The sequence below is a fragment of the Puma concolor genome, chromosome D2 (assembly GCF_028749965.1).
Source record: "Puma concolor isolate L17-30 chromosome D2, mPumCon1.1.hap2, whole genome shotgun sequence".
Lineage (NCBI taxonomy): Eukaryota > Metazoa > Chordata > Mammalia > Carnivora > Felidae > Puma > Puma concolor.
Genome location: NC_141677.1, coordinates 8,740,397 through 8,767,426, shown reverse-complemented (window position 1 = coordinate 8,767,426; position 27,030 = coordinate 8,740,397). Strand labels below are relative to the sequence as shown.

The 27,030-nt window shown below is 43.0% G+C and overlaps 1 protein-coding gene across 6 annotated transcripts; it reads left to right on the top strand.

Annotated features, from left to right (window-relative positions):
- The first annotated feature begins 964 nt into the window (after positions 1-964).
- On the top strand, positions 965-21,944 carry ZNF248 (zinc finger protein 248). 6 transcript variants are annotated; one of them, XM_086679565.1, is made up of 7 exons: positions 965-1,073; positions 1,889-1,960; positions 2,707-2,808; positions 2,910-2,951; positions 10,983-11,109; positions 11,372-11,467; positions 17,693-21,944. In XM_086679565.1, exons 4-7 carry the CDS (start codon positions 2,937-2,939, stop codon positions 19,189-19,191), a joined length of 1,737 nt encoding a protein of 578 aa, XP_086535691.1. In that variant the 5' UTR covers positions 965-1,073; positions 1,889-1,960; positions 2,707-2,808; positions 2,910-2,936; the 3' UTR covers positions 19,192-21,944. The 6 variants fall into 6 exon arrangements, with proteins under 6 accessions (XP_086535691.1, XP_086535692.1, XP_086535690.1 ...); XM_086679566.1 differs by lacking the exon at positions 1,889-1,960; XM_086679564.1 differs by having other exon boundaries at positions 1,889-2,808.
- Positions 21,945-27,030: the final 5,086 nt, after the last annotated feature.

The window sequence follows — 27,030 nt, the reverse complement described above, 5'->3', positions numbered from 1 at the left end:
CTATTACCTGATACGTAGGTAGGGCACATCCTCTCAGGGGGAATCTTCCTACAAATATATAACCTCAGTCTAATCAGGAGAAAACATCAAACATAAATTCAGGGACATTCTTCACAATACCTGACCATTATTCTTCAGCCATCTGAAGGACGTGAAAGATCAAAAAAACTCTTACAGATTGGAGGGGACAGTGACGGATGGTGACTGTACAGTGGTATGTTGGATTGATCCTGTACCAGTAAAAGGACATTAGTGGAAAAGCTGACGAAATCTGAATAAACTCTGTAGTTTAGTTAAAAGAATTGCACCCGAGTTACTTCCTTAGTTTTGATGAAAGTATCGTAGTTCTGCAAGACGTTCACATTGGGGGAAATTGACTGAAGCGTATAGGGGAAGGTCCCGGGAAGATGAGAGGGTGCTTTCTTCGAGTTTGGTATAAGAACACTTCAACGGCTTTTAGCACGAATACCGAATTGCTAGCTTGCTTCTTCCTTCATTCCAAAGGATAACCATACTGGTCACAGATCCCACGTTTATAACTGAAATCCATGCACACTTTTCCTTCTCTTGGCTTGTGTCTAGAAGGCGCACTGCTTTGCTGCAGGCGTCGGGGGCACGGACAGAATGCTGGCTCCAGGCAGAAGTGAATATCTCAGATGATAAGCTCTGAACTCAGCAGACTCGGCAGCTACGCTCCAGCTGATTTCTCGAGGAGTGGGCAGGTGTATATCGGGAAAGGGAATCTTGAGAGAGGTACTGAACAATTTAGGCAACATCCTAAGGGCTTTAACAACGCAAATGCCTCCAAGCTTCACTAAAACCCTGTTCGCTGGCTACTACCACTAGCTTTTACAACTTAGGAGTGAGACGTCGCTTCTAAGGAGGATACGGGCACTTTCCCAGCCCAAGCTGCCAGGAGCAGAGAGCTCCAGCTCTCCGCCGCAGCCGCGCCGCTCCCTCCCTCTGCGCATGTGCATCCCCGCCTACTCCTCCCGGCTCGTCCTTCCCCGGCCTCCAGCCCCTCGTGGGAAACCTTCCCTGGTTTCCGGGTCCACGCGGCGAGGGAGCTGCGGGTGAGCCCCGGAGGGAGGGTGCGAGGGCCCAGAGGGCCCCGCGCGGCTCGGGGGTCCGGCGGGGGCGGCGGTGCCCAGTGGTGGGTAGGGGCCCCGCGGACATAGGAGAGAACCCAGGCTTCTGCGGCGCCTGCAGAGTGGAAGGGACGCGGGGTGGGGGGGGGGGGGGCATGGGCGTCTCAGATTAAGGGACCGGGGTCCCGCGTGGGAACGTGGGCTCTCCGGCTTGCAGGGTCCGCAAGTGTCCAGCTCCAGCGCTAAGCGGGCTGCGCCGTCGTGCGGCCGCGGGTGGGGAGTGCGCGTGCGTGACGTGTGCGCTGGGCCCACGGGGAGGGGGTGGGGCTGCGGAAAAGAGTGAACGCGCGTGCGCGACGTGCGTGCGCGCTTCACGTTGTGACGTGTGCGCGTGCGTCTTATAGGCGCCTGGCTACCTAAGGAGGGGCGCGGTCGTAGGAGAGAACGAGTGAGCCAGGCAGGGCTTCTGATGTAAATGAAGGGCTCTGACCGAATAGCCGACGTGAGGCTGGGGCTCCTTATCTGTAAAGTGTGGGTGTCCGGAATCCTTGCCGCACTGCATTGTTCTGAGCACTCGCATTTTGTTAGCTGCTATTGTATTTGTTTGTTATGTGTGTAATACGAGCGGCTGGAGCGTGGACAAGTCTCTAGGGCCTTCATTGCTCAGTTAACTCATTTGTGCAATGGAACAGGGAAGGGGCTGGACTAGCTAGCCACCAAGGCCCTTTCCTGGCTCTAACATTCCCCAGATCCCAAGTTATTATTTATTATGTATTCATTTGTTATTTGTTATGTATAAGCATGACTGTATCCTGAAGCCATCGAAGGCTGTGTGACGGTGGAAGGTCTGGGACAGAGTTAAGAAGAGCGAGGTGAGCTGGAGCTGAGAGGGGTGGGCACGCAGCCTGCACAGGAAACGTCGCCTCTTTGGAGAGTTTGTGAGGGCATGGTCGGGAATGAAAGGTTCACCAGCCATAGCTAAGGAAGTTCTGTCATCACCCCTCTCTGAACACTCCCTTCTCCCCTCATTTTCTGTTCACTGTTTCCGGAGGCGAGCTGCCCTCGAACAATGTCCCATTGTTGATGGCATCTAGAAAGATGCCGAGGTTCCCGCTTTCCTGACCTTACAGGCGTACAGAATGGTAGTGCAGGCAAGTCTCTTGTAGGGTTGTCTGTTTTGACCGTATTTGAAAAGCGAGAAGGCAAAAATTGAGCCTGAGGAGCTGACTGACTGAGATTATGCAGTTTGTTAGTGCCAGAAGCACGGTGAAAAGTTAGGTCTGCCGATGGCTGGGCCACTGCCCATTGTGCCACTGTGAAGTCAAAGATAGTTTGTTACCAAAAGACCTTTTGAAAGTTGTAAGCAGGTTAGAACAAACATTAAACATTTTTTACGTTGCCTTAAACAGTCCCATCTCTTTTTTCCAGAGGTTTCTTGGATTCTCTGACCTCAAGGGATTAATGGTGTTAACAGGAAAATATTAACAATGTGGCTTGAGGTTTTTAATTTTTCCCCACCACATCAGTTTTTTTTGACAAACCCATAGTGTTTCCTCCTTTAGGTTACTGTTCTATGTTAAACTCATCTTCTCATGTTTTTAATTTTTCTGTGTCACAGAACCTAAATTGGTAATAAATCAATAAGAAACAAATGTTTACATTCACTCAGTGAAAAGTATCATGTCTAAGCTCAACATATATCGGAGCCACACATGGACACGTAAGTATCTTGTATGTGGAGCTGTTGCGTAGGCAGGTAAATTCAGGAACTGCAAGATAGGCCAAGTCTCTCCTAACTTCCTTCTTCCTTGTTCCCCTCAGCTCTGCCTCCTTCACTAAGAGCGGAAAATGAACAGATCCCAGGTGAGTTTTTTGGTTTGTGTATTCCCACTTTGTTTTTTTTATTTATTTATTTATTTATTTATTTATTTATTTATTTATTTCAACGTTTATTTATTTTTGGGACAGAGAGAGACAGAGCATGAACGGGGGAGGGGCAGAGAGAGAGGGAGACACAGAATCGGAAACAGGCTCCAGGCTCTGAGCCATCAGCCCAGAGCCCGACACGGGGCTCAAACTCACTGACCGCGAGATCGTGACCTGGCTGAAGTCGGACGCTTAACCGACTGCGCCACCCAGGCGCCCCCCCACTTTGTTTTAAAACGAGATGTCTAAAGTTTGTAAGGATTCATATTTTTAACACGAAAAAGTAGAAGTGGGCAAGAATTATATTGAGGGCAGTACGTCAAGAGTAGCAAATTCAGGGGCACCTGCGTGGCTCAGTCGGTTAAGCATCCGACTTCAGCCCAGGTCATGATCTCACAGTTTGTGGGTTCGAGCCCCGCGTCAGGCTCTGTGCTGACAGCTCAGAGCCTGGAGCCTGCTTCGGATTCTGTATCTCCCTCTGTCTCTGCCCTATTTTTCCTAAATAGCTCTTGTTCCTTTCATTGGAGCACAGTATTAGAAACCAAGACTGGGGGACTAGGTGTGCCTTTTGCTAGTGGTGCATGATTGCTGGTAGACCCTCCCAGCTAACTGAACAAGGAAATACATGTGTGTACTAACCCATGCATATACACAAGTCTATAAATACTTCAGTATGCAACCATCTATATCTACAGTAGGCTACGTATTAGTTCACACTGTTTTCTCCTGTTGTAATCATTACCACATGGAGCTTTCTAACCTCTCCTTGCTTGTGTGTAGTCTCCCACTCTAACAGTGAGAATCTGGCTAACATCAAATGGATTTTATTGACTTGATAGTTCAATTTGAGCATGCATGTACATGTACATGATTTCAGAGTTGTTAACCCCTGGACTCTTGATTCTTCCAGGTCGGGGCCCTTATGAATTAAGGGGCTAGAAATATTCATGTGTAGGTTTTTTTTTTTTAATTTTTTTAAAAAATTTTTTAATGTTTTATTTATTTTTGAGACACAGAGAGAGACAGAGCATGCATGGGGGAGGGGCAGAGAGAGAGGGAGACATAGAATCCGAAGCGGGCTCCAGGCTCTGAGCAGTCAGCACAGAGCCCGATGCCAGGCTTGAACTCACGGACCACGAGATCGTGACCTGAGCCGAAGTCGGATGCTCAACCGACTGAGCCACCCAGGCGCCCCTCACGTGTAGGTTTTAAGGAGACATAAGGTTTCAGATGCTAGGGTGTGAAATTGCCGGGTCAGTTATGTAATGTATGTTTAGCTTTGCAAGAAACTGCCAAACCATTTTTACAAAGGTGCTGTATCCGTCTCCATTCCTACCAATTACAAATCAGAATCCTTGTTGTTCTGCATCTGGACCTGAAATTGGTATTGTCGTTATTTTGGATTTAACCATTCTAATGTGTCATGACATCTCATTTTTGTGTGGTTTTTGAAAAATATTCATTTATTTATTTTGAGAGAGAGAGAAAGAGAGAGTGCATGCATGCGAACAGGGGAGGGCCAGAGAGAGAATCCCAAGCAGGCTGTGTGCTAGCAGCTCAGAGCTCGATGCGGAGCTCAATCTCCCCAACTGTGAGATTGGACCAAAGCCGAAATCAAGACTCAGACACTTAACCGACTGAACCACCCAGGCACCTCTTATTTTTGTTTTAATTTGAATTTTCCTACTAACAGGTGATATTGAACATTTGTTCATATGTTTATTTGCTATCGTTATGTCTTTGGTGATATGTTTGTTCACATCTTTTGCCCATTTTTCAATGGGTCATTTGTTTTCTTACTGAGCTTTAAGAGTTCTTTTGTATTTTTTGGATACAAATCCTTTAGTAGATATATGTGTTGCAAATATTTTCTCCTAGTCTGTGCCTTGTCCTTTCATTTTCTTAGAAAATGCCTTTTGCCAAGCAGATTTTGTTTTTAATAACACCCAGCCCATGTTTCCTGCCCTCCCCCACAACCCCCTGCCATGGGATGTGCTTTTTCTCTTGTATCTAAAAGCTCATCACCAAATCCAGGGGCACAGAGATTTTTCTCTTATATCCTGTGTTCTATATTTTCTTCTAGAAGGTTTTGCATCTTACATTTAGATCTCTGATTCATCTTTAGTTAATATTTGTGTAAGGTGTAGGGTCTCTGTCTAGGTTCATTTCTTTTGCATGGGTATCCAGTTGTCCACCACCATTTGTTGAGAGTATCTTTTCTTCTTTTATTGCCTTTGTTCCTTTGTCAAAAATTATTTGACTGTATTTTGGTAAATCTAATCCTGGACCCTCATTTGTTCCATTGACCTGTGTGTCTCTTTCAGCAATAACATACTGTTGTGGATACTTGTAGCTTTATACTACATCTGGAGATCAGTTGATGTGAATTCTCATTTTTCTTCTTCCACATTGTGTTGGCTGTTCTAGATCCTTTGCCTTTCTATATAAGCTTCAGAGTCATTTTGTTAGTATCTGCAAAATAGCAGTTTTAAAACATTTTTTATTTTATTATTTTTTTAAAGTTTTATTTTAGAGATAGTGTGTGAGCTGGAGAGAGGGGCAGAGTGATAGAGAGAGAGGGAGAGAGAGAATCCCAAGCAGGGCTTGGGGCTCGATCTCGTGGCCTTGGGATCATGACCTGAGCCAAAATCAGGAGTCAGACACTCAACTGACTGAGCCATCCAGGTGCCCCAAAATAGCTGGGGTTTTTATTTGAGTCACATTGAATTTATAGATTAAGTTGGAAAGAATTGATATCTTAGCCATATTGAGTCTTCCTATTAATATGGAACATTTTAACATTCTTCCTAGAAATATGGAACATTTCTCCATGTATTTAGATCTTTGATTTCTTCCATCAGTTGTGTTTTTCTGCAAACACCTGTAGATATTGTGTTATATTTATACTTGAGTACCTTTTTTTTTTGGCACTATTGTAAATGGTATTTTTTCATTCATTTGAAAATTTGGAATTCCAATTCTTCATTTTATTTGTGTTTGTTTATTTATTTATTTAAAGTGAGAGAGAACGAGTCAGGGAGAGAGGCAGAGAAAAGGAGAGAGATTTCCAAGTGGGCTCCACACTGTCAGCTAAGGGCCTAACCATGGCTTGATCCCACATACTGTGAGACCCTGACCTGAGGCAAAATCAGGTGAGACGCTGAACTGACTGAGCCACCCAGGTGTCCTGTGGAATTCCAGTTCTTTATTTGGATATAGGAAAACAGTTGACGTTTTAATATTGACTTTTATCCTGTGATGTTGTTGTATTTGCTTATTACTTCCAGTTGGTTTTTTCTTTCTTTTTATAGATTTCTTGAGGTTTTCTATATAGACACTCATATTGACTTCAAATAGAGAGTTTTATTTTTGCTTTGATCCCAGTGATCTCATCTCTTTCCCCCACCCACCTCCCCTCTGGCAATAACCAGTTTGTTCTCTATATTTAAGAGTCTCTTTTTGTGTCTCTTTTGTTTCTTAAATTCCATATGGTAGTTGTCTTTCTTTGACTTCTTTCACCTAGCCCTGTAGTCTCTACATCTATCCATGTTGTTGCAGATGTCAAGATTTCATTCTTTTTATGGCCGAGTAATAGTCCATTGCGTGTGTGTGTGTGTGTACCACATCTTCTTTATCCATTTGTCGATGTACTCTTGGCTTGCCTCCATATTTTGTCTATTGTAAATAATGTTACATTTATATATAAACATAGAGGTGCATATATCTTTTCAATTCAGTGTTTTCATTTTCTTTGAGTAAATACCAAGTTATGGAATTACTGGATCATATGGTAGTTCTATTTTTTTTTTTTTTTGGAGTCACCTTTATACTGTTTTCCATAGTGGCTGCACCCCTATCCCCTAATGTCCCCCCCCATCAGTATATGAGGGCTCCTTTTTCACATTCTCACCAACTCCTGTCATTTCTTTTTTGAGTCTAGCCATTCTGACAGTTGTAAAGTGATATCTCGTGGTTTTGATTTGAGTTTCCCTGATGATGAGTGATGTTGAGCATCTCTTCATGTGTCTCTTGACCATCTATATGTCTTCCTTGGAGAAATGTTTATTCAGGTCCTCCATCCAGTTTTTAATCAGCTTGTTTTTTTCTGTGCTGAGTTGTTTAAGTTATGTATTTTGGAAATCAGATCCTTAACAGATATATCATTTGCAGATATCTTCTTCCAAGGTTTTATTTTTGTTTTATTGATGGATTCCTTTGCTGTGCAGAAGCTTTTTTGTTTTGGCGTAGTCCCAGTAGTTTAATTTTGCTTTTATTTCCCTTGCCTGAGGAGACATATCTAGAAAAATGGTTCTACAGATGATGTCAAAGAAATTAGCCTATGTTTTCTTCCGGTTTCAGGTCTCACATTTAGGTTTTTAATCTCTTTCGTGTATGGTGTAAGAAATGGTCCAGTTTCATTTTTTTTGCATGTAGCTTTTTCCCAGCAGCATTTGTTAAAGAGACTGTCTTTTTCCCATTGTATATTCTTGCCTCCTTTGTTGAAGACTAATCGACTATATAACTGTGGGTTTATTTCTGGGCTGTCTGTTCTGTTCTACTTCGAATAGCCAAAACCATCTTGGGAAAGAAAAGCAAAGCTGGAGGTATCACAATCCCAGATTTCCAGATAGACTACAAAGAGCTACAGTAATTGAAACAGTATGGTACTGGCACAAAAATAAACACATAGATCAGTGGAGGAGAATAGAGAGCCAATTATGCATGTATGTATGTATGTATGTATATATATGTATATATATATATATATATATATATTTTTTTTTTTTTTTTCTTTTGGGTCTTACTGCACTAGTGAGTGCTTCCAACACAGAGTTGAATAGGAATATTGAGACAAGACATCCTTGCCCTATTCCTGCCCTTAGAGGAAAAGTGTCCAGTCTCTTAACATTAACTGTGATATTGCTGTAAGATTTTTGTAGATGGTCTTTATCAAGCTGAGAAAGATCCCCCTATTCCTAGTTTGCTGGGAATTTTCATCATGAATGCTGTTAGATTTTGGCAAATGCTTTTTCTTCATCAATTGATTGGGTCATGTAAATTTTCTTCTTGGCCTGTTGATGTACTAGATTGTATTCATTGATTTTTTTTTTTTTTTTAAAACATTGATCTAGCCTTCCATACCTGGAATAAACTCCACCCGGTCGTGGTTTAAAATACATCTTATACATTGTCAGATTTGATTTGCCAATATTTGAGGATTTTTGTGTCTATGTTAATGGGAGATATTGGTCTTTAGTTTCTCATGTCTTTATCTGGTTTTGGTATTAGGATACAGCTGGCCTCATAATATGAATTTGCAAGTGTTGTGTACGGGAGGAGATTGTGAAGAATTGGTATTTTTTCCTTAAACGTTTAATAGAATTCATCAGTGACACCATTTGGGCTTTGTGCTTTCTATAATGGGAGTGATTTGATTATTTATTCAAGTTTTTTAAAATTTATTAAAAATTTTTTTTAAGGTTTTTTCATTTTTCACAGAGTGAGTGGGGGAGGGGCAGAGAGAGAGGGAGACACAGAATCCAAAGTAGGTTCCAGGCTCTGAGCTGTCAGCACACAGCCCTGATGCAGGGCTCGAACCACGGAGCATGTGATCATGACCTGAGGTTGGACACCTAACCGACTGAGCCACCCAGGTGCCCCTAATTCAAGTTTTTTTTTTTTAACAGATATAGATCTATTCAGGCTATTTATTTTTTTGTAGGAAATGGTAGCCATGTCTTTTAAGGAATTTGTCCATTTCATCTAATTTTTCAGGAATAGAATTGTTTGTGGTATTCTCTTATTATTTTAATGTCATTAGGATCAGTATTGACCGATCATTTCTGAGATTCATAATTGTTTCTTTTTTTCTTGGTTAGGTTTTCTGGAAGTTTATTAATTTTATTGGTCTTTCAAAGCAGCTGTTGGTTTCATTGATTTTTTTTTTCATGGTTTCAATTTCATTGATTTATTCTAATGCTTCCTTTATTTTGCTTGCTTTTGGCTTAATTTGCCTTTCTTCTGTAGTTTACTAAGATGGAAACTTAGGTTACTGATTTAAAATTTTTCTTTCTGTTTTTTTTTGGATGTTTATTTATTTTTGGGGGAGAGAGAGAGAGAGATGAGCAGAGGAGGGGCAGAGAGATGAAGACAATACAAAGCAGGCTCCAGGCTCTGAGCTGTCTGTCAGCACAGACAGCTATCTCATGATTATTGATTTCTATTTAATTCCATTGTAGTCTGAGAACGTATTTTGTATCATAGCTGTTGTTTTAAATTTGTTAAGGTGTGTGGGGCGCCTGGGTGGCGCAGTCGGTTAAGCGTCCGACTTCAGCCAGGTCACGATCTCGCAGTCCGTGAGTTCGAGCCCCGCGTCAGGCTCTGGGCTGATGGCTCAGAGCCTGGAGCCTGTTTCCGATTCTGTGTCTCCCTCTCTCTCTGCCCCTCCCCCGTTCATGCTCTGTCTCTGTCCCAAAAATAAATAAACGTTGAAAAAAAAAATTTAAAAAATTTGTTAAGGTGTGTTTTGTGGCCAAGACTATGCTTTATCTTGGTGAAGGTTCCATGTGAGCTAAAATAGAATGATAAAGTGTGTGTTTTACTATTTTGGATGGAGTATTCTATAACTGTCAATTAGATCATGTTGATAGATAGTGCTGTTCAGGTCATTTATGTACTTAACTGATTTCTGCCTCCTTGATCTGTCAGAAGTCTCCCAACTATGAGTATAAATTTGTGTATTTCTCCGTTCAGTTCTGTCAGTTTTGAGGTACATATTTTGATAGATGTATGTGTATGTTCTCTGTGAGGACTTGAATCCAGGTAATGAGTTAATTCCGATGCTGTGTTTCTTAGCTCTAAAGTGCCCATTTTATCTGTGTTCGGATGTGTGTACGTTGTGTGTCTGTAGACACATGTATCCGAGGGCCCGGAGACCATCCCCAGGTTCAGTGACTCAGCGGGTAGTCCTTCTTATGGCTCTGACTCCTTAATGGGCAGGCGTACAAAGCAGAATCAGGGACGGGAAAAGGCACGTGGAGCAGAGTTGAGAGGAAGCCAGGAGCAGACTTCTAAGAGCCTTCCCCCGAGACACCCGAGACGCCCGTCAGTGCCCCAGCAGTGAGATGTGACAGCAAATGGGAAATGTCTGCCCCGGGAGCTCAGGAGACTCAGTGCTCAGAGACCAGGAGCTGATGGCATTGGTACTCTCTGCTTAGCACAGAAACTTCGAGACCAGAAGGAATGCATGTGTGTGTATAAAGCATATTGCTTACACACAGTTTAGGCTCAGCAAACCATTCGTATTAGGGCACGGTGAGTCTCCTGAAGTCCAAGTTCCCAGGTGCCAGTCAAGGGCGCCTCACAGCGGACCTTTCAGGGGCTAGCAGTCTCCGGCCTGCTCTATTACTTCTCTGCACGGCACCCATACCACGTATCCGTCAACTTATCTCCTCTGTTCCTTTATTTTGTTCGTGGTTTCCTCTGTTTTATTAGCCATATTAATCATAATTCGTTTTAAAGTTCTTGTTTATTAATTCCAATATCTGGGTCTCCTCATGGTCTGCTCTATTTTATTACCTATTTCTTCTGTCACGTAAATGATAATATTAAAGAGCTAACTTTTTCTTGGTTTGCCTTCCTTCCCAGTGTACTGTGTGCACACTCTTGGCTCCTGCAGTGTGTAATTTAGTAAAGGTTAACGTATGCATCTACTCTTCAGATCGTAAGCGCTTTAAGCACAGGAACGATGTTTTCATCAGCAGTATTTGCAGCAAGGGGAACAGTTCCAGGCCCTTAGTGGAAACTCAGTTTGTGCAAGATACTTCTTTTATCCTACATAGTATAGCACAAAAGAAGGCGTCCCGTATGTCAATTTTTAGTGAATCCGAAAGAGATAAGCTCTTTTAAATCTCTTCCGTGTCCTGTAGTTCTGACACTTTCATATAGAAAAGGAATATACCATTACAGGAACAAGTGTCATTCAAAGATGTATGTGTGGACTTCACTCAGGAAGAGTGGTATCTGCTGGATCCTGCTCAGAAGATACTATACAGAGATGTGATTCTAGAAAATTACAGCCACCTTGTCTCAGTAGGTAAGAATTTTTTTTCCCTTGTGCCTGACTACCAGTACATTTCTGGTGGTTGAAACATATGAATTGCCTGTGGAATTTTCTGATTTGAAACTCGAGATTCAGGGCCATGAGATGACCCGTCTCTCTCTGGCCCCCATAAAAAATGCTGTTTTCTCAGGGGTTGAGATTTGGGCATCTCCCTTGGGTAGCTCCCAAAGCTGTACCTTTCAGAGTTCCTGAAGCCAGGCTCTTTAACCAGTCTTGTATTGTTTTTTCTTAACAGGATATTGCTTTACTAAGCCAGAAGTGGTCTTCAAGATAGAGCAAGGAGAGGAGCCCTGGATATTAGAGGCAGGATTCCCAAGCCACTGCCACCAAGGTGAGTTAGTGAATTCATGGGCAGATGGAAGGCTAGGGGATGAGATCTTAGGCCATTGGTTTAGGGTTTATCACTTTTGAAATCATTCTTCAGAAATTTCTTTTTTTTAGGGGCGCCTGGGTGGCTCAGTCAGTTGAGCCATCCAACTCCTAATTTTGGCTCAGGTCATGATCCTGTGGTCTATGAGATCGAGCCCTGTGTTGGGCTCTGTGCTGAGAGTGTGGAGCCTGCTTGCTCTCTGTTTTCTCTCTCTCTCTCTTTCTCTCCCCTGCACCCTCCCTCTCTCTCTCTTTCAAAATAAATATGCTTAAAAAATGTCTTTTTTTAGTCTTAGAGCTTTGGAAGTGAGTAAGGACGGTTGGCCCACATCCCCCTATTACCTTAATCATACTCCTCCATATGTCACTTCCACTCATAAATGCTTTCCTTGTCCTTCAACATTTTTGAGTGATTTACTTGTGCCCACGATGCAAACTTAGTTGGTTTCATCTCATAATTTTTCTTGGTTAGTTTATCTTTTAAAATTGTTTTATTCTCTTTGGACGCCTTGTGTTAGTTCGTGTGTATTCCTGCTGTACTTGTAGATATTTGTTTAACAAACATGTGGTGGGCACCCACTATGACCTGGTTGTGTTTTTAGGTAATTAAAAGCATAACATCCCTTTTATCATGGAGCACATATTACAGTGAAGGACAAGGAGCCTGTGTGTGTATGCACGCGTGCATGCTTGTGACTACATACATACAGTTTGTGATGGGGAGGGAGAATGATGGCGTGTGCTATTTGGTAAGGACATCAGAGAAAACCTTTTGATGAGGTCCACAATAGAGATGAGACTCTAATGAAGTGAAAGTGTGAGCTGTTCCAGGCACAGGGAACATCAGGTGCTAAACTTCTCAGCTGTGTTTAAGAGTGTTTGAAGAATGGCAAGGGGGCCATTGTGGCTGGAGGTGAGTAGGTGTGGGCAAGATTGGTAGGAGATGATGTCGTAGAGGTAGTGTGGCCCTTGGTAGTTTTTTTTTTTTTAACATTTATTTATTATTGAGGCAGAGAACGACAGAGCATGAATGGGGGAGGGTCAGAAAGAGAGGGAGACACAGAATCTGAAACAGGCTCCAGGCTCCAAGCTGTCAGCACAGAGCCCGACGCAGGGCTCAGACTCAGAGACCTGAGCCGAAGTCGGACGCCTAACCAACTGAGCCACCCAGGCACCCCAGGCCCTTGGTAATTTTATTTTGAGTGATATGAGAAAACCTTGTGTTTTTGTTTTTTTTTTTTTGAGTAAATGTAAGTCAGATTAAGTCATCAGATGTGATTTATTATTTATGCATTAAATACACCGTGGTGGTTAGATGGTGCTTGGGCGCGGGCAAGGAAAGAATATCATTTAGGAGACTATTCTGAACTCCAGAGGGGAGAGGATAGCAGCTAAGGCGATACTGGAAGTGCTGAGGAGCAGGAGATTTGTACGCGTATCTCGAGGATGAGAGCGTGGAAGAGAGACAGGAGTCCAGCCTGACTCCACTGCTCCGTCTCAAGCAACTGGGCCAACGAGGGTGCCCTTTACTGAGAGAGGCGTTGGAGATTATAGGGGAATCACGACATGTTTAAATTTGGACACGAGAAGCTCCAGAGAGCTGCTAGAATCCAGTTGTGTGTTGAACAAGAGTATGGATGTATGCGAGTGTGCTGGATGTGGTTGAGGCCAGAGCCAGAAGTGCCCACGCGAGAGTCGTCAGCTGTGGGTCGCGGGGAAGGCACGAGGCTGGGAGAGAGCTTCTAGATCGGAGGTTGGCGGACTTTTATGTAAAGACCATAGCACATATTTTAGGTTCCGTGGGTCACATGTGGTCTGGGCGGTGGCGGCTGCTCCTCCTGTTGCTCTTCCCGCTCTTCCTCTTCCTCCTGCTTGTTCTCCTCCTCCCCCTCCTCCTTCTCCTCCAGTGGTGGCTCGTGCTCCTCCTCCTCCTCTTCCTCCTGCTGCTGCTCCTCCTGCTCCTCCTCCTCCTGCTCCTCCAGCAGCAGCTCCTCCTCCTCCTGCTTGTTCTCCTTCTCTTCCTCCTCCTCCTTCTCCTCCTCCTCCTCCTTCTCCTCCTCCTCCTCCTCCTCCTTCTCCTCCTCCTCCTCCTCCTCCTCCTCCTTCTCCTCCTCCTCCTCCTCCTCCTCTCCTCCTCCTCCTCCTCCTCCTTCTCCTCCTCCTCCTCCTCCTCCTTCTCCTCCTCCTCCTCCTCCTCCTTCTCCTCTTCCTTCCCCTCTTGTTCCTCCTCTTCTTCATCCTCCTGCTCCTCCTCCTCCTCCTCCTCCTCCTCCTTCTCCTCCTCCTCCTCCTCCTCCTCTCCTCCTCCTCCTCCTCCTCCTTCTCCTCCTCCTCCTCCTCCTCCTTCTCCTCCTCCTCCTCCTCCTCCTTCTCCTCTTCCTTCCCCTCTTGTTCCTCCTCTTCTTCATCCTCCTGCTCCTCCTCCTCCTCCTCCTGCTTCTCCTCCTCCTCCCCCTCCTCCCCCTCCTCCTCATCTTCCCGCTCCTCCTCCTGCTCCTCCTCCTCCTTCTCCTGCTTCTCCTGCTCCTCCTCCCCCTCCTCCTGCTTCTCCTGCTCCTCCTCCCCCTCCTCCTGCTCCTCCTCCTCCCCTTCCTCCTGCTCCTCCTCCTCTTCCTCCTGCTCCTCCTCCTCTTCCTCCTGCTCCTCCTCCCCCTGCTTCTCCTCCTCCTCCCCCTGCTTCTCCTCCTCCTCCCCCTGCTTCTCCTCCTCCCCCTGCTTCTCCTCCTCCCTCTGCTTCTCCTCCTCCTCCCCCTGCTCCTCCTACTCCTCCTACTCCCCCTTCTCCTCCTGTTCTTGCTCCTCCTCCTCCCCCTCCTCCTGCTCCTCCTCCTTCCTGGTTCCTCTTCTCTCGCCTCTCTTCTTCCTTTCCGCTCCTCCCTACTGCTTCTTTTATCTTTCCCTCTAAAGATGTAAAAAGCATTCATTGATCAAGGACTCCGCTCAGCCAGCAGACTCCTTTTCTAGAGAGTGGTTGTTTCCAAGTAAAAGCAGTGGCCCTGGAACAGTTCCACTTCTACAAGTGGTTTACAGTCCGTTAAATCGCATCGTGAGAGGAGCTGGAGAAGGAGTAGCCTGAGTGACAGGAAAACCCTGGAGCCTGGTTTCCCAGGAATCCAACAGGGAACAGTCTGCCATTGTATTTCTACCTTCACTGGCAGCTCCGGCACCAGCCCGCTAAACCCCGTTTTCCCCTGTTGCTGGTCTCCTCATGTTCCTGGGTTGTTTGCCTTCCAGAACCGTCTTCTTGCCTCTTCGGTTTCTCACTGATCCCACTCAAAACCAGAACTGCATCTGTGTTCTCTCATTCCTGGCTCGATCTAATTACTAACTGGTTTTTATTTTCTTACCTAAAGCATCCAATTTATCTTTCACTAGCCTGGAAAAGTTGCTAGTTATTAAAAAATAAAATTAAAATTGAAGTCTGTTTTCACTGACTATTGCAGTGTGGTCCTATGCTGCCTATGTCATTTCTTTCTCTCTGCTCTTCAGAATTTATACCAAACCCCATACTTTCCTATATCTTAAATTTCACTTATAAATGCTTTGTCTTATTTACAACTTTTATTCTTGTTTACTTTGCCTTTTCAGATACTTAATAGTGTCCATGTGAATTCTTTAGACATTGCACGGTACACTGTGATGGCTTGTTATTATTTCACTTATTTTAAGTTAGAACTCAAGGTTTTTTTCCTATCACTTAAGTGGCCCATATTTTATGACCCTCACCCACGATTGGCCGTATCCCCAAAACTCAGATCTAATCATAGCACCCTTGTTTAGGGTTTCTTTCTTTATTGAGATTTTGTTGTCCCAAAGAGAAAGCCCTTTATTTTCCTAATTCTGACAGTTTACTAATTACTTTGTTGATTAACTATGGAGCCACGTTTGGAAGAGATCATTCTTTTTCATCGATTCAGAATGCATTCTGTGGTACTTCTCCTAAATGCACATTGCCGTTTGGTCCTCATGTATACCAGCCCGTCAGGAACAGTTTGGAAATGATTCACATTCACATTCCTTTTAAGAGTCATTCATATTCTGCCTCTTTAGTGAGGTCAGAGGAAGCAGGATTTTGGTAACACCCGCCAAGAGCCAGACTGCGGTCTTCACAAAGGTGTAGCATGGAGTGAAGGACTTTCCTTACACTATGGTGAATTTCACAGGCAGTAAACTTGTTCTGAAGACAGCGACTAAAGGCTGGAGGTGGAAGGGGTGTCGCGGTGCTCGTTGGCGTTCATTCTTTGCTTGTTATTTTTGTGGTTGTTTTCAATTAAAGAAAGCAGCATTTCCTGGAAGATGTCCAGGTTCCAGGAAGAAGGGGGCTGGAGCGCAGCTGGCCAGGTGAAAGGTGTGTCTCTGGGAGTGAGCGGTTTATGAGAGGCCCAGCTGGAGCTGCACAGAAGTCCTGTTAATGGACTTGTGACAGGGCGGCCTGCACACTTACTTTTAATTTGTTTTTGCAGTGTAGTAACTGTTATCAGTCGGTCCTTGGAGCAGTGGGCTCAGGACGGCATTAGACTTTTTTTCACACGAATGAACATTGTTGCATTGGGTAGCAGCAGTGAAGCACAGCCAAGAATTTGTACGATAAGGTTTGTGGAAGGTCTCAGAACCGTGTAGAGGAGTGATCCTTCTATAAGGAAGTCTCATAAGTAGGTAAAAGCCACAGGTGAGGCTAGGTGTAAAGGCAGAAAACCTTGATGTGAAAGATACGCTTAGATATAAAAGCAGACTTAAAGATCAGCATTGCCTCAGAAACAGAATGTTTTGGGGAGAAGTAAGCCAGCAGACTGGGGTGAGTAATCGTGTGACTTGCCGGTCAGGACAGATTCATTAACAGCTGTGAGAAAACAAAATGAACCTGTTCCTTTGCAGAGATGGCCCGCCCCTCATCTGTTTTGTATTTCCTACTGGATATTTGTGCTGTTGTGAATCACAGCTAGGTAGAGAATGAGAGTCTGAGGTGAAGCAGTGTCCTTCAAAACATGAGGAAATAGGTGCTTTCAGAAATGTCTTCTGATGCTGATCTGTCAAACGGAGGGGAAAAAAGGAATGGCCACACGCACACAGGCGAGGATCCTACCGTAGTTCGAGGTCGGGCTGTGAGGATGTGAGGACATCAGCCATGATCTGCCTCTGAAATCTTCCTCGGCCGTGTTTTTCAAACAGTCTATTTGTAGTTTATTTGTTACTAAAAAACAAAACAAAACAAAACAAAAAACCCTCCCTTGTTGAACTCATCCAATTCTCTACATTTCTTGCTTCCTAAATGGACACCTCTCAGAAAATCTCCAGCCCTTGCTCACCGTGTCTTGAGTTTATTTCACTTCCAGCCTGCTTCTTACAGCTTTTTTAAAAAAAATAATTATTTCTTGTGAAATAAGTCAAAAGAAAAACAAGATTCTGGGCTGTAGGACCTCCTGGTGGAACCTGAGGAAGTTGGTGTTGGTGCATCGATAGAAGATATGCTCCAGCAGGAATCCTGCCCCAGAAATCTGTGTCTGAGGGGATTTAGGACTGGACTGTTCTGTCTCCACCAAACATAGTTCATCCTCTGAAAGCCCTGTCCGCTAATCTCCACTGTCACTTTATGCAGTGTTCAGGGTCTCTGTCGGGCTGACCCCATTCTCTGAGTTCCCCTGAATCAGCCACTCCTGGCTCCCTGTGCTTTGAATTTTCACCCTTTCCTGTCCAGTTTTGAAGGTTACGTGTTTAAAATGTTAAATGTCAGGGCACCTGGGCAGCTTAGTCGGTTAAGCGTCCAACTCCTGATTTCGGCTCAGGTCATGATCTCACTCATGGTTTGTGAGTTCGAGCCATGCATCGGGTTCTGCACTGTCAGTGCAGAGCCTGCTTGGGATTCTCCCTCCCCCTCTCTCTCTCTGCCCCTCCCCTGCTCATGCTTGCTTGTGCGCTCGCTTTCTCAAAATAAATAAAACTTAAAAAACAATTAAAAAATAATAAAATGTTAAATGTCATTGCCAGGTTCCTTCCCTGTTTCCACTGTCGCGTGTCTTTATTTTCCAGTGAAAGCAGAAGGATAAAAAACGTATGCTTGGATTTAGTTCACACCAGGAAACCGAGCCTAAGACAAAAGTATCAACTAGATAAAAGGGCGTTTGTGTGAGTTCGTTTCCATTAGAAATGTACTAGGATTCATAAGATGTGGTTATTTTTCTCATTTTAGAAGACTGGAAAGTTGATGACCTGATAGAGAGCAGCCAGGACAATGAAGACGAACATTTTTGGCAACTTGATTTTACCGCCAACAAAACATTAAATATAGATAGTGGTGCTAGAGTAAGAAAAACTTTCAATCTGGGCACAGATTCTGTTCCTTCAAGAAATTTTCCATATAAGATATGTGACTCGTGTGAAATGAGTTTGAAAAATATTTCAGGCTTAATTATTAGTAGAAAGAGCTATTCTGGAAAGAAGCCTGATGAGTTTAATGTATATGAGAAATTGCTCCTTGACATCAGGCATGAGAAAACTCCTCCTGGAGGGAAATCTTATAAATATAATCAAAAAAGAAATGTGCTCCATCATAGTCACGATCTCAGTCAGCCAATTTTTGATCAGCCTTCTGAGTATAATGAAAATGGACAAGCCTTCCATGAGGAAGCGGCATTTTTCACAAACAAGAAAATACAGGTAGGAGAGACGCTCTGTAAATACAATGCATGTGGAAGAACCTTCATCCACAGTTTAGAACTCAGTTTATCTCAGAGAACTCATTTGGAGATGGAGCCATATGAATGCAGTCTTTGTGGGAAGTCCTTCTATACTGATTTAAGATTGGGACACCAGAGAACTCTTACAGGGGAGACTCCTTATGAATATGACGAATATGGGCAAACCTTCTGTGATGACTCAACTTTCATTATCCATCAGGGAACCTATGCAAGAAAGATTCCCCACGAATATAAAGTGAGTCATAAAACGTGGGAAAAGTCATCCCTCTTTAAACATCAGATAGTACACATGGGCAAAAAACCTTATGAGCACCATGAAAATAGGAATAACTTCAGCAAGAAGTCCCATCTCACCCAACTTCGAAGAGCTCACTCAGGAGAAAAAACCTTCGAATGTGGTGAATGTGGGAAAACATTCTGGGAGAAGTCAAACCTCACTCAGCATCAAAGAACACACACAGGAGAGAAACCCTATGAATGTACTGAATGTGGGAAATCGTTTTGTCAGAAACCACACCTTACCAACCATCAGCGAACACATACAGGAGAAAAACCCTACGCATGTAAGCAGTGTGGAAAAACGTTCTGCGTAAAGTCAAACCTCACAGAACATCAGAGAACGCACACCGGGGAAAAACCGTATGAATGTAATACGTGTGGGAAATCCTTCTGCCACAGGTCAGCCCTAACTGTACATCAGAGAACACACACAGGAGAGAAACCCTTTATATGTAATGAATGTGGGAAATCCTTCTGTGTGAAGTCAAACCTCATTGTACATCAAAGAACTCACACAGGGGAGAAACCCTATAAATGTAATGAGTGTGGGAAAACCTTCTGTGAAAAATCAGCTCTCACTAAACATCAGAGAACTCACACAGGAGAGAAACCCTATGAGTGTAACGGATGTGGGAAAACCTTTAGTCAGAGGTCAGTACTGACGAAACATCAGAGAATTCACACGAGGGTGAAAGTTCTTTCAACATCCTGATGTCCAGAAGTCTCCACCCACCCTTTCAAAGTCTTACACCATTTTTGAAAATGAGATGAATGAGACCCAAAGAATGCCTCATGTTACTAGAAAGCGACATCTTGTTGTACTTCAAATAGTTAATACTAGAATGAAACCTTACAGATATTTTGAATATGTGAAAGCTCTCAAAAACTGAAACTTTTCATCAGAAAATTTATATTGAGGGGAAGTTTATTCACTTAAGTAATGTAAAAATCTTTGTCTAGAATTTATGTTGTGTCATTCCAGATGTGATACCAAATTTTATTGTAAATACAGTGGATGGTATTATTCATTCATACCCAGACTCACAGTGGAATCTGAAGCTTAAAAAAAGTTCAATCACAGCAGCATTAAACATTTATGTGAGGAGTCTCTGACGATTGCAGGCCCAATGTGGGTATAGCAATGTAATAGGAATTGGATGTACGCTTGATTTGCAAATTGGAGTCCAACGAACTTGTGGAGAAAATATCCCTTCATTAAATAACTTACGGTCTGTATTAATGTTTCCCACACTAAATACCACCAGTGTCTACAGGTTGACATAAATATAGATGTATATATGTAGATGTAAATATATTTATGCACACATACCCACACAGATGCAGTAGTGTGTTAGAGTAAGCCCGCAATGGCTTGCAAGTACTGCTGATGGTTAAATTCCCAGGAATTTTGTGAGCCAGTTCTTAGAACATAATCATTATTTAAAAATTAAATTATATTAAAAACAAAGGTAATAAATACTCAGCACTCCTTGCTTCCTAATTATTTTATAATATTTTGCTATTAGCCTTGTTCTTTAGGTCACTCACAGTATCGAGTCTGCATGGTGACAATACCATACAACACGTGCTCCTGCCCGTCCCTTCCCACCTCTGTACTCAGTCGTGAGGGTAGCTTGGCTTTAGTGGGAGTGTTTACACCCTGCAAATTGGCAAACCCTACAAACCGGGGTTTTTATTTTTTTATTTTCTCAGACAGCCTGTTGTCAAATATTTACCGGCACACCGCTGTGTATATATGAAAATATATTTGGAAAATTTAAAGTACAAACTATATACCTTACCCCCTGTCCCATTTCCCGCCATAAATAAATGGCTGTGGCCATTATCGCTGAACTGCGTCTTCAATAAAGATCCCCAAATCTGTTTTTGTGAGGTTTTTTTAACTACCTTTACATCAGTCTTCATTGTAAATACTACCAGAGCCTCTTCGTAGTTTGGCCAGTCTGTGCTGTGTCACCACCGCATCACCACCCTCTTCTGTGACATTGCTGGCGTATATGATGAGTGAGTAGGGCTGTTGTTACTGAACTACTGCTTCCCAAAAGAAGCCAGATAGTATTTTTCTGAGTTTTTTCAGCTGCCTCTGGGTCAGTCTGTAACGTAAGAGCTGTTAATAACAATGGTATCCCATGAATTTTGCACAGGTCTCCATCAGTTAAGAACAGGAATACTCCCTACTCTCCACAAATAAAAGTAGTGCTATGCGCTAGAATGCCACGTTCATTCTCTTGGTATTGGGTTGTTGTATCTACTTAGGCATGATACGTTGTATGTGACCCAGGAACTGGAACTATGTAATTGTATTTAAAATAATAGGATGTCATATACTGTCTCTTCCTCCTTTGTTCTGTTTCCTGTGCCTCCTTGGAACACACTGATCAGCGGTTCCAAGGACACTGCCCACCCAGCACCCATTCTCTACTTCTTACTTGCTGGGCTGTTTTGTTTCTCTTCCCATCCCCCATCCCCCCACCCCCAGGCAATTTAGGAGTAAATGCAGATTAAGTTAATCATGGAGATGCTATTCTAATGATTTTGTTGGGATGGACACGTGAGCAGTGAGATGTTTGGAAAATATTCTGCGGTACTTCTGGGAAAGATCTCAGTGATAAAATATTGTCATGGCATGAGAAGACACAAGGAGAGATTGCCTCTCTTATGCTGGATTTTTTCATGTTTGTATGTTGTACCAAATTATAGCTTGTGGCCCTGAAGGGCAATAGCCTGAAGAGAACAATAGACAAAATGGAAAAAGCCTGGCTCAGAGGTGACGTCATAGAGCTGCACAACTCCATCTGGACCTGTTTTCTGCTAGGACTTTACTGCAGTAGTAATGGTTTCTTATTGATCCTTAGGGCTGTCTGTCACTTAGAGCTGAAGCATTCCAGCTGGTACCGACACGTACTTAGTTCTAAGTGTTTATGTTCTATACAGTGATTTGGGGGAAGAATGATTTCTTTTGACAAGTTAATACAGGGATAGCTCTTTGTATCAGCCTTGGTTCTGATGAAAACCAGAATGCTACCCCAACTAAGATTCTGATGGCAGACTTCTCACAGCGGTTTGGGCCAGAAACAAGGAATACTGAAGCACCTAGGGGCTGGCATCACTGAGAAGCCATGGCCAGTCTAAATCCTAAAGGGGCGAAGGATGGAGACAGGTGTCACCAGAGCCCATTAAGAGCTGCTCTCACGGAGGAGAGACCATCTCCTAGGAGACACTGTCACTACCAGAATTGTGGCACTGGATTGCTGGTGCCTCCCTTTGGAGTACCCAGCCCGGTGCTACGTGCGGGTTAGCTGAGGTGGGCACAGAGAAAGGGGACAGCAGGTCTGGGAGGAGCTAACGGCTGATGAGCTGCTCAGTGTGTTTTCATTTCTGTAAATTCCTATGTAAAGTCTCCGTATTAGAAATAAACTTACTCTACTAGTTGAAAGTTCCATATTTCTGCTCCATTGTGCTTTTGTGTGATAAGTAAATTCTCTTTGGAACTGAGCACTGTGGCAGGTGTCTCTGTTGACATGCATGAAGCAGGTAGTATGTTGAATTGCTTTCTTCATACATCTCTTGTGGTGTTTCTCGTTATATGTGTTGTGAGATACGCAGCTCTGTATTCTTCCAAATCAGTAGCCAGTTGTCCCTGCATTTTTTGATCAATTCACCCTTTTCCTCGTCAGCTTGATAATGGCGTTTTGAGCATGTACTATATATTGTGTGTAGTGACTATTGCTTTTTGTCTGCTCAAGGCAACTCTTCTGTATTCTTCCAAGTAATATAACCTGTCTTGTGAATGTGTGAGTTGACATTTATCACAGATGATACCATCTCTTCCTGGCCCCACATTTGTATTGATCCAGGAATGGTCACTTGTTACAAAATAGGCCAATGAGGACCCATCCCAGAATATTTTTGACAAGTCTCCGTGACCAGATAGTTTATGTCCTTGTTGCTGCCAGAAGTCCTATCAAGAAAACACGTCCGCCCGGGAGAACCTGATGGGGATAGTGCTGTAAAGTAAAATAAAAATAGGAAAAGTTGTCAGAAACATGGTTTGATTGTACATCGCGTGGAGAGGGACTGACCTCACTTGGACAGCTGCAGCGGAGGGAGTGAACCATTTGGTCATCTGGAGGGAGGGAGAGTGTGCTGCTTGTATGTGTGTAATACGTGTGCATGTGTAACCAACAGTTTTACATACCTGTAATTTTGTTTCCTGAAACAACACCCTAATTGCGTGTGATATATTCTGATGTCTTATTTTGTATTGTGCTGCATTCTGTTAAAAGAAAGACTTGTTGCTGTATGCTAAACCGATTTCACAGCCAATGAATGGGTCATCTCCCAGAGCTTGAAAGCCAGTGCTCAAGTGCAAACTCAGAAAAGGAATTCCTGGGTCACAGGTGTGGTTTTCTGAAATGAGTAAGCAATTTACATTTCCAGTGCCTGGAAATTGTTTTCTGATAAACTCCCAAGAACTTGTCTTTTGGGAACTGGGCCCATTTTCTGTGTTGAACTTGGCCTCCCCTTGCCTGGTGTGCCCTATCACTTCATGTCCAGCCTGTACTTGGCAAGGAAAGGTAGAGCTGTAGCCTCTGGAAAGGTTCAACCCATGGCGTCCTAGATGCCCTCAGCCACCCTGCTTGTGGCTCCAGTCGGAAGCTGCATCTGTAGCTGTGCCCTTGCACTACCCGCCTCTGCCTCTTTGTGGGGAGGGCTTATCCTGTTCCGATTCCTGTTATTTCCGCTGGATCTTCATCTGCCACTCAGGGACCGGACTCTACGGGATCCCAGCCTCCTCCCTTTTCCCCGCCTGCCCCTCCTTTCAGATTCTACATCCCCAGGCTTCCCTTCCAGACAACGAGGACCAATATCTACTCTTAGACACCACTTTAGGAGCAAGGTCCCCTCAGATACTTGGGGAGGTGGAAAAGTGATGCTTGATGTCTTGCGCCTTCCGCCGTGTGTGGTCGGGATGGTTGACACTCAAACTGACATTCAGTTTCCTCATATACAAAATGGGGGTGGTTCTCCCCATGTGAAGAACTACATTTTCATCTTGCTTGTAGTGACACACAGGCCAAAAAACTCTCACTGGTCTAACCCCCCAAAGTCCTTAGAGAACAGGAGGGGAGGTTAGAATTGTTTGAACTCTGGGGCGCCTGGGTGGCTCAGTGGGTTGTCTGCATGATCTCTCAGTTTGGGACTTTGAGCCCCGCGTCGGGCTCTTTGCTCACAGCTCAGAGTCTGGAACCTGCTTCAGATTCTGTGTCTCCTCACCCCTCTCTCTCTGCCTCTCCCCCACTCATGCTCTGTCCCCCCCACTCAAGAATAAATAAACACTAAAAAAAAAAAAAAAAAAAGAACTACTTGAACTCCAGCCCCTAGTGAAGATGTATCCTGCTCTATTGGGTCTCTGACCACATTCTTTAAACTAGAAAAGGAACTTGGAGAAGCATGGCAGCCGTGTCTAGTGTCCATGAGTTGTGGGACTTCCTTAGTCTTCCTGTGACTGGGCGCTCCTATGCTGATGGTCCTTACCATCTGCCCATGTTGGGGGGAAAGGGCATGAGTATTCTTTGGAATATAACAGATGAGTAGCCTTCACCCCCATCCTCTCCTAAACAGTTGCCTCCCCTAAAATAACTATCATTTTTCAGTCCAGCATGTATCCTAGGACTTTTTCCATGCATTGTAATCCATGTTTGTTTACCTACACAGAATTTATAATAAACCAGAATCTGAAGGGCATTTGACTTTTGCAAATCAGAAACACTGTCAAAATATTAAAATCCTACATTGCAAGCAAAAGTGTTTATGCGTTTCCAAATAATACGTTGTTGCCTGGAATTAGACAACTTTAAAGCTGTCATGCCCAGCGATTTGCAAGCTGTATTTTGTAATTGCTCCGAAAGAGAAATAAACCATGTAATTTTTAATAGCCTATGGATGAACAACTATTATTTATGTTTTTTGGAGTTTTTTGGCATATGATTTGGTGATTTGTGCAGATATTCTATATTATTATAGTTTAAAACATTTTAAAATTCCTATAAAATGTATCCAAAAGTTTTAAAACTGCTGATGTTAGTGGTTGTGATGAAAAACATCTGAACCACAGTAACTTTAGAAGAGCAAATACTATGGAAATAGCATGCTGTTAGTTTAGTAGGTAATGAGAAAAATAGTATGCTCAGAAAACATAAATAAAATGACTTTCATATACCACAGGAGTCACAGACTTACATTCTCTGAAACGTGTTCTTCAATTTTACTTATATGGGAAAATTAGTGAAAAAATAATACTGCTCTCTTGTCATCCATAGGTGGGTTGTGGCTTTGTCTCTGGTGTTCGGTTTGCTTTCTTCTATTTCAGTGTTCTTTTAGGAAATATGCACGCACACTCTCTCTCTCTCTCTCTCTGTCACAATTACTAGGATAACATATATATTATATATAACATTTCATTTCACAACATGTGATTAACATTTTTCCATGTTTTTCTGCCTTTATGTGATCATGTTTAATGACTGCCCAGGATTCTGTCTTATGGATCAGTACCGTTTTACCTACAATCTATTGAATACTCGCTTAGGTGGTTTCCAGTATTTTTATTATAAATAACCTGTGGAGGAGCACCTTGGGGCATATACCTTTCTACACTCCTCCAAGTTTTCTTCTTTGAATTTCTTTCTAAGAGTGTAATGTCTGGATTAAAAGGTAAGTTCATTTTCAGTGCTGATGAACTTGACTCCAGAAAGGCTGTATGAATTTCAGATCCATCCAAAGTTTGAAAATGTGAGTTTTCTAAACCTATTCCCACCATGGATCCTATTCTTTTACAATTTTTCCCAGCCTTATATGATATAAGGTTTTCTAGAGACATTGAGCAATTTAATACTATTTATTGACTTATCATCTTCAATTTCTTTCTTTGTGTTGGCTCATGTCCTTAGCCATAAGGACACTTTTTATGAACCATAAAAAAATTATTTGTTTTGTAAATTTCTAGTTTTACTGTTTTACATTGGGCTGGGTCTGTGCAAAAAGATAAGCGGCGGATGGACCCAGGGTCTATATTTTGGGGTTCCCGGGGCAGCCATATGTGGGGAAGGTGGTCAGTAATTGAGTTTGGGGGAGAGGTCTTGTGCTCCTGGACCCCAGAGCCCAGAGATCCTCCGGAGTAGAGCTCAAAGGCCTTACTCATACCTCTTACCAGCACAGGCAAGCCAGCAGGGGGAGTAAGAGGATTGATTTGGCCATTGACTGCCCACCCTTCCCCCACTGCCCCCCTCCCCAAGGGCTCAGGGCACTGGTATCTGTAGGACCTGAAGTGCCTTTGGTTCCTAGGCCTGGTTTTAATTGAGGTGCTTACTCTGTAACGGTCATAAAAGAGTAGTACAATAGTTTCTTGATTTATGTGCTCTTTGTAATAATATCTTTTATCTCTGTTTACAGCAACAATGAGAACTATACATACTGACTTTTTTCATTTTTTAATATATTATTCCACATTAATATGATACCCTTCTCATTTTTTTTGGAGTGCCCTCTAAAATTTGTCTACAGAAAGATTATTGAGATCAAGATTTCGTAAGTTCAAACTTTTAAGTAAATTTTGTCTGCAGCTGGTGTCATGCATTGTCAACATTAAAATTATGAAACATGATTTTTGAACTTTTATAGTTTAAATTTTATATTTCAATTAGGAATACATACAAATACAAGTACACACAAGTATGTATTCATTACAATATGGGCGGTAAACATAAAATCTGTTAAACTATTATGCACTGAAGTTCAATAGTTTCCTTCATGTAGACTGCACATTTCTTATTTATACCTATATCTTTTCTTTCTTTGAGCATGTAAACCTCTTGGCTATATTATCATGGACGTAAGGGAGGAATTTTATATTGTTAAAATATATTTAATAAAGATCTTCACTGTGTACTATTCAGTAAAGAGATAGTCACAAAGCATCATGCTCTTTATAAAAATGTCAGAGTTTGCACTTAAAGTTAACTCTGAGAGGTTTTGATGATCATGGATATGACATTTTTAAATTGTTGGCCTCTGTTTTTAGTTTTTCTTAAATATTTTATGATCATAAATGATATGGATATATTTGTGATATACATTTATTTGTGGTAGTTTTATGTCAGTATAGACACAGGCTGTAATTAAAGCCCACTTCTAAACCCTCTCCTTAGAGATTGTAGAAACAGCACCTCCTGGGAGAAGAGATTGTTTGGGGCAGTTCTAAAGGAAGGGCCATAGAGGCTAATGGGCACCGAGTCCAGAACTGTAAATAATGATGTCTGATGACCCAGGGAAGGGAAGGCATAGCTCGTGGCTCTGTGCACGTGCACTTCCGTGTTGTCTCCAGACTCCAGAGGGGGCTGAGGCATGAGGCTCCAGCTCTTATCCTTGGGAGACCTGGTTCTAGACAGAGAACTGGAAAGGAAGTTTGTGCCCTTTGGGTTCTGTGGAATTTGGTAGTCAGAGGGACAAAGAGTTGTAATTGGATTGC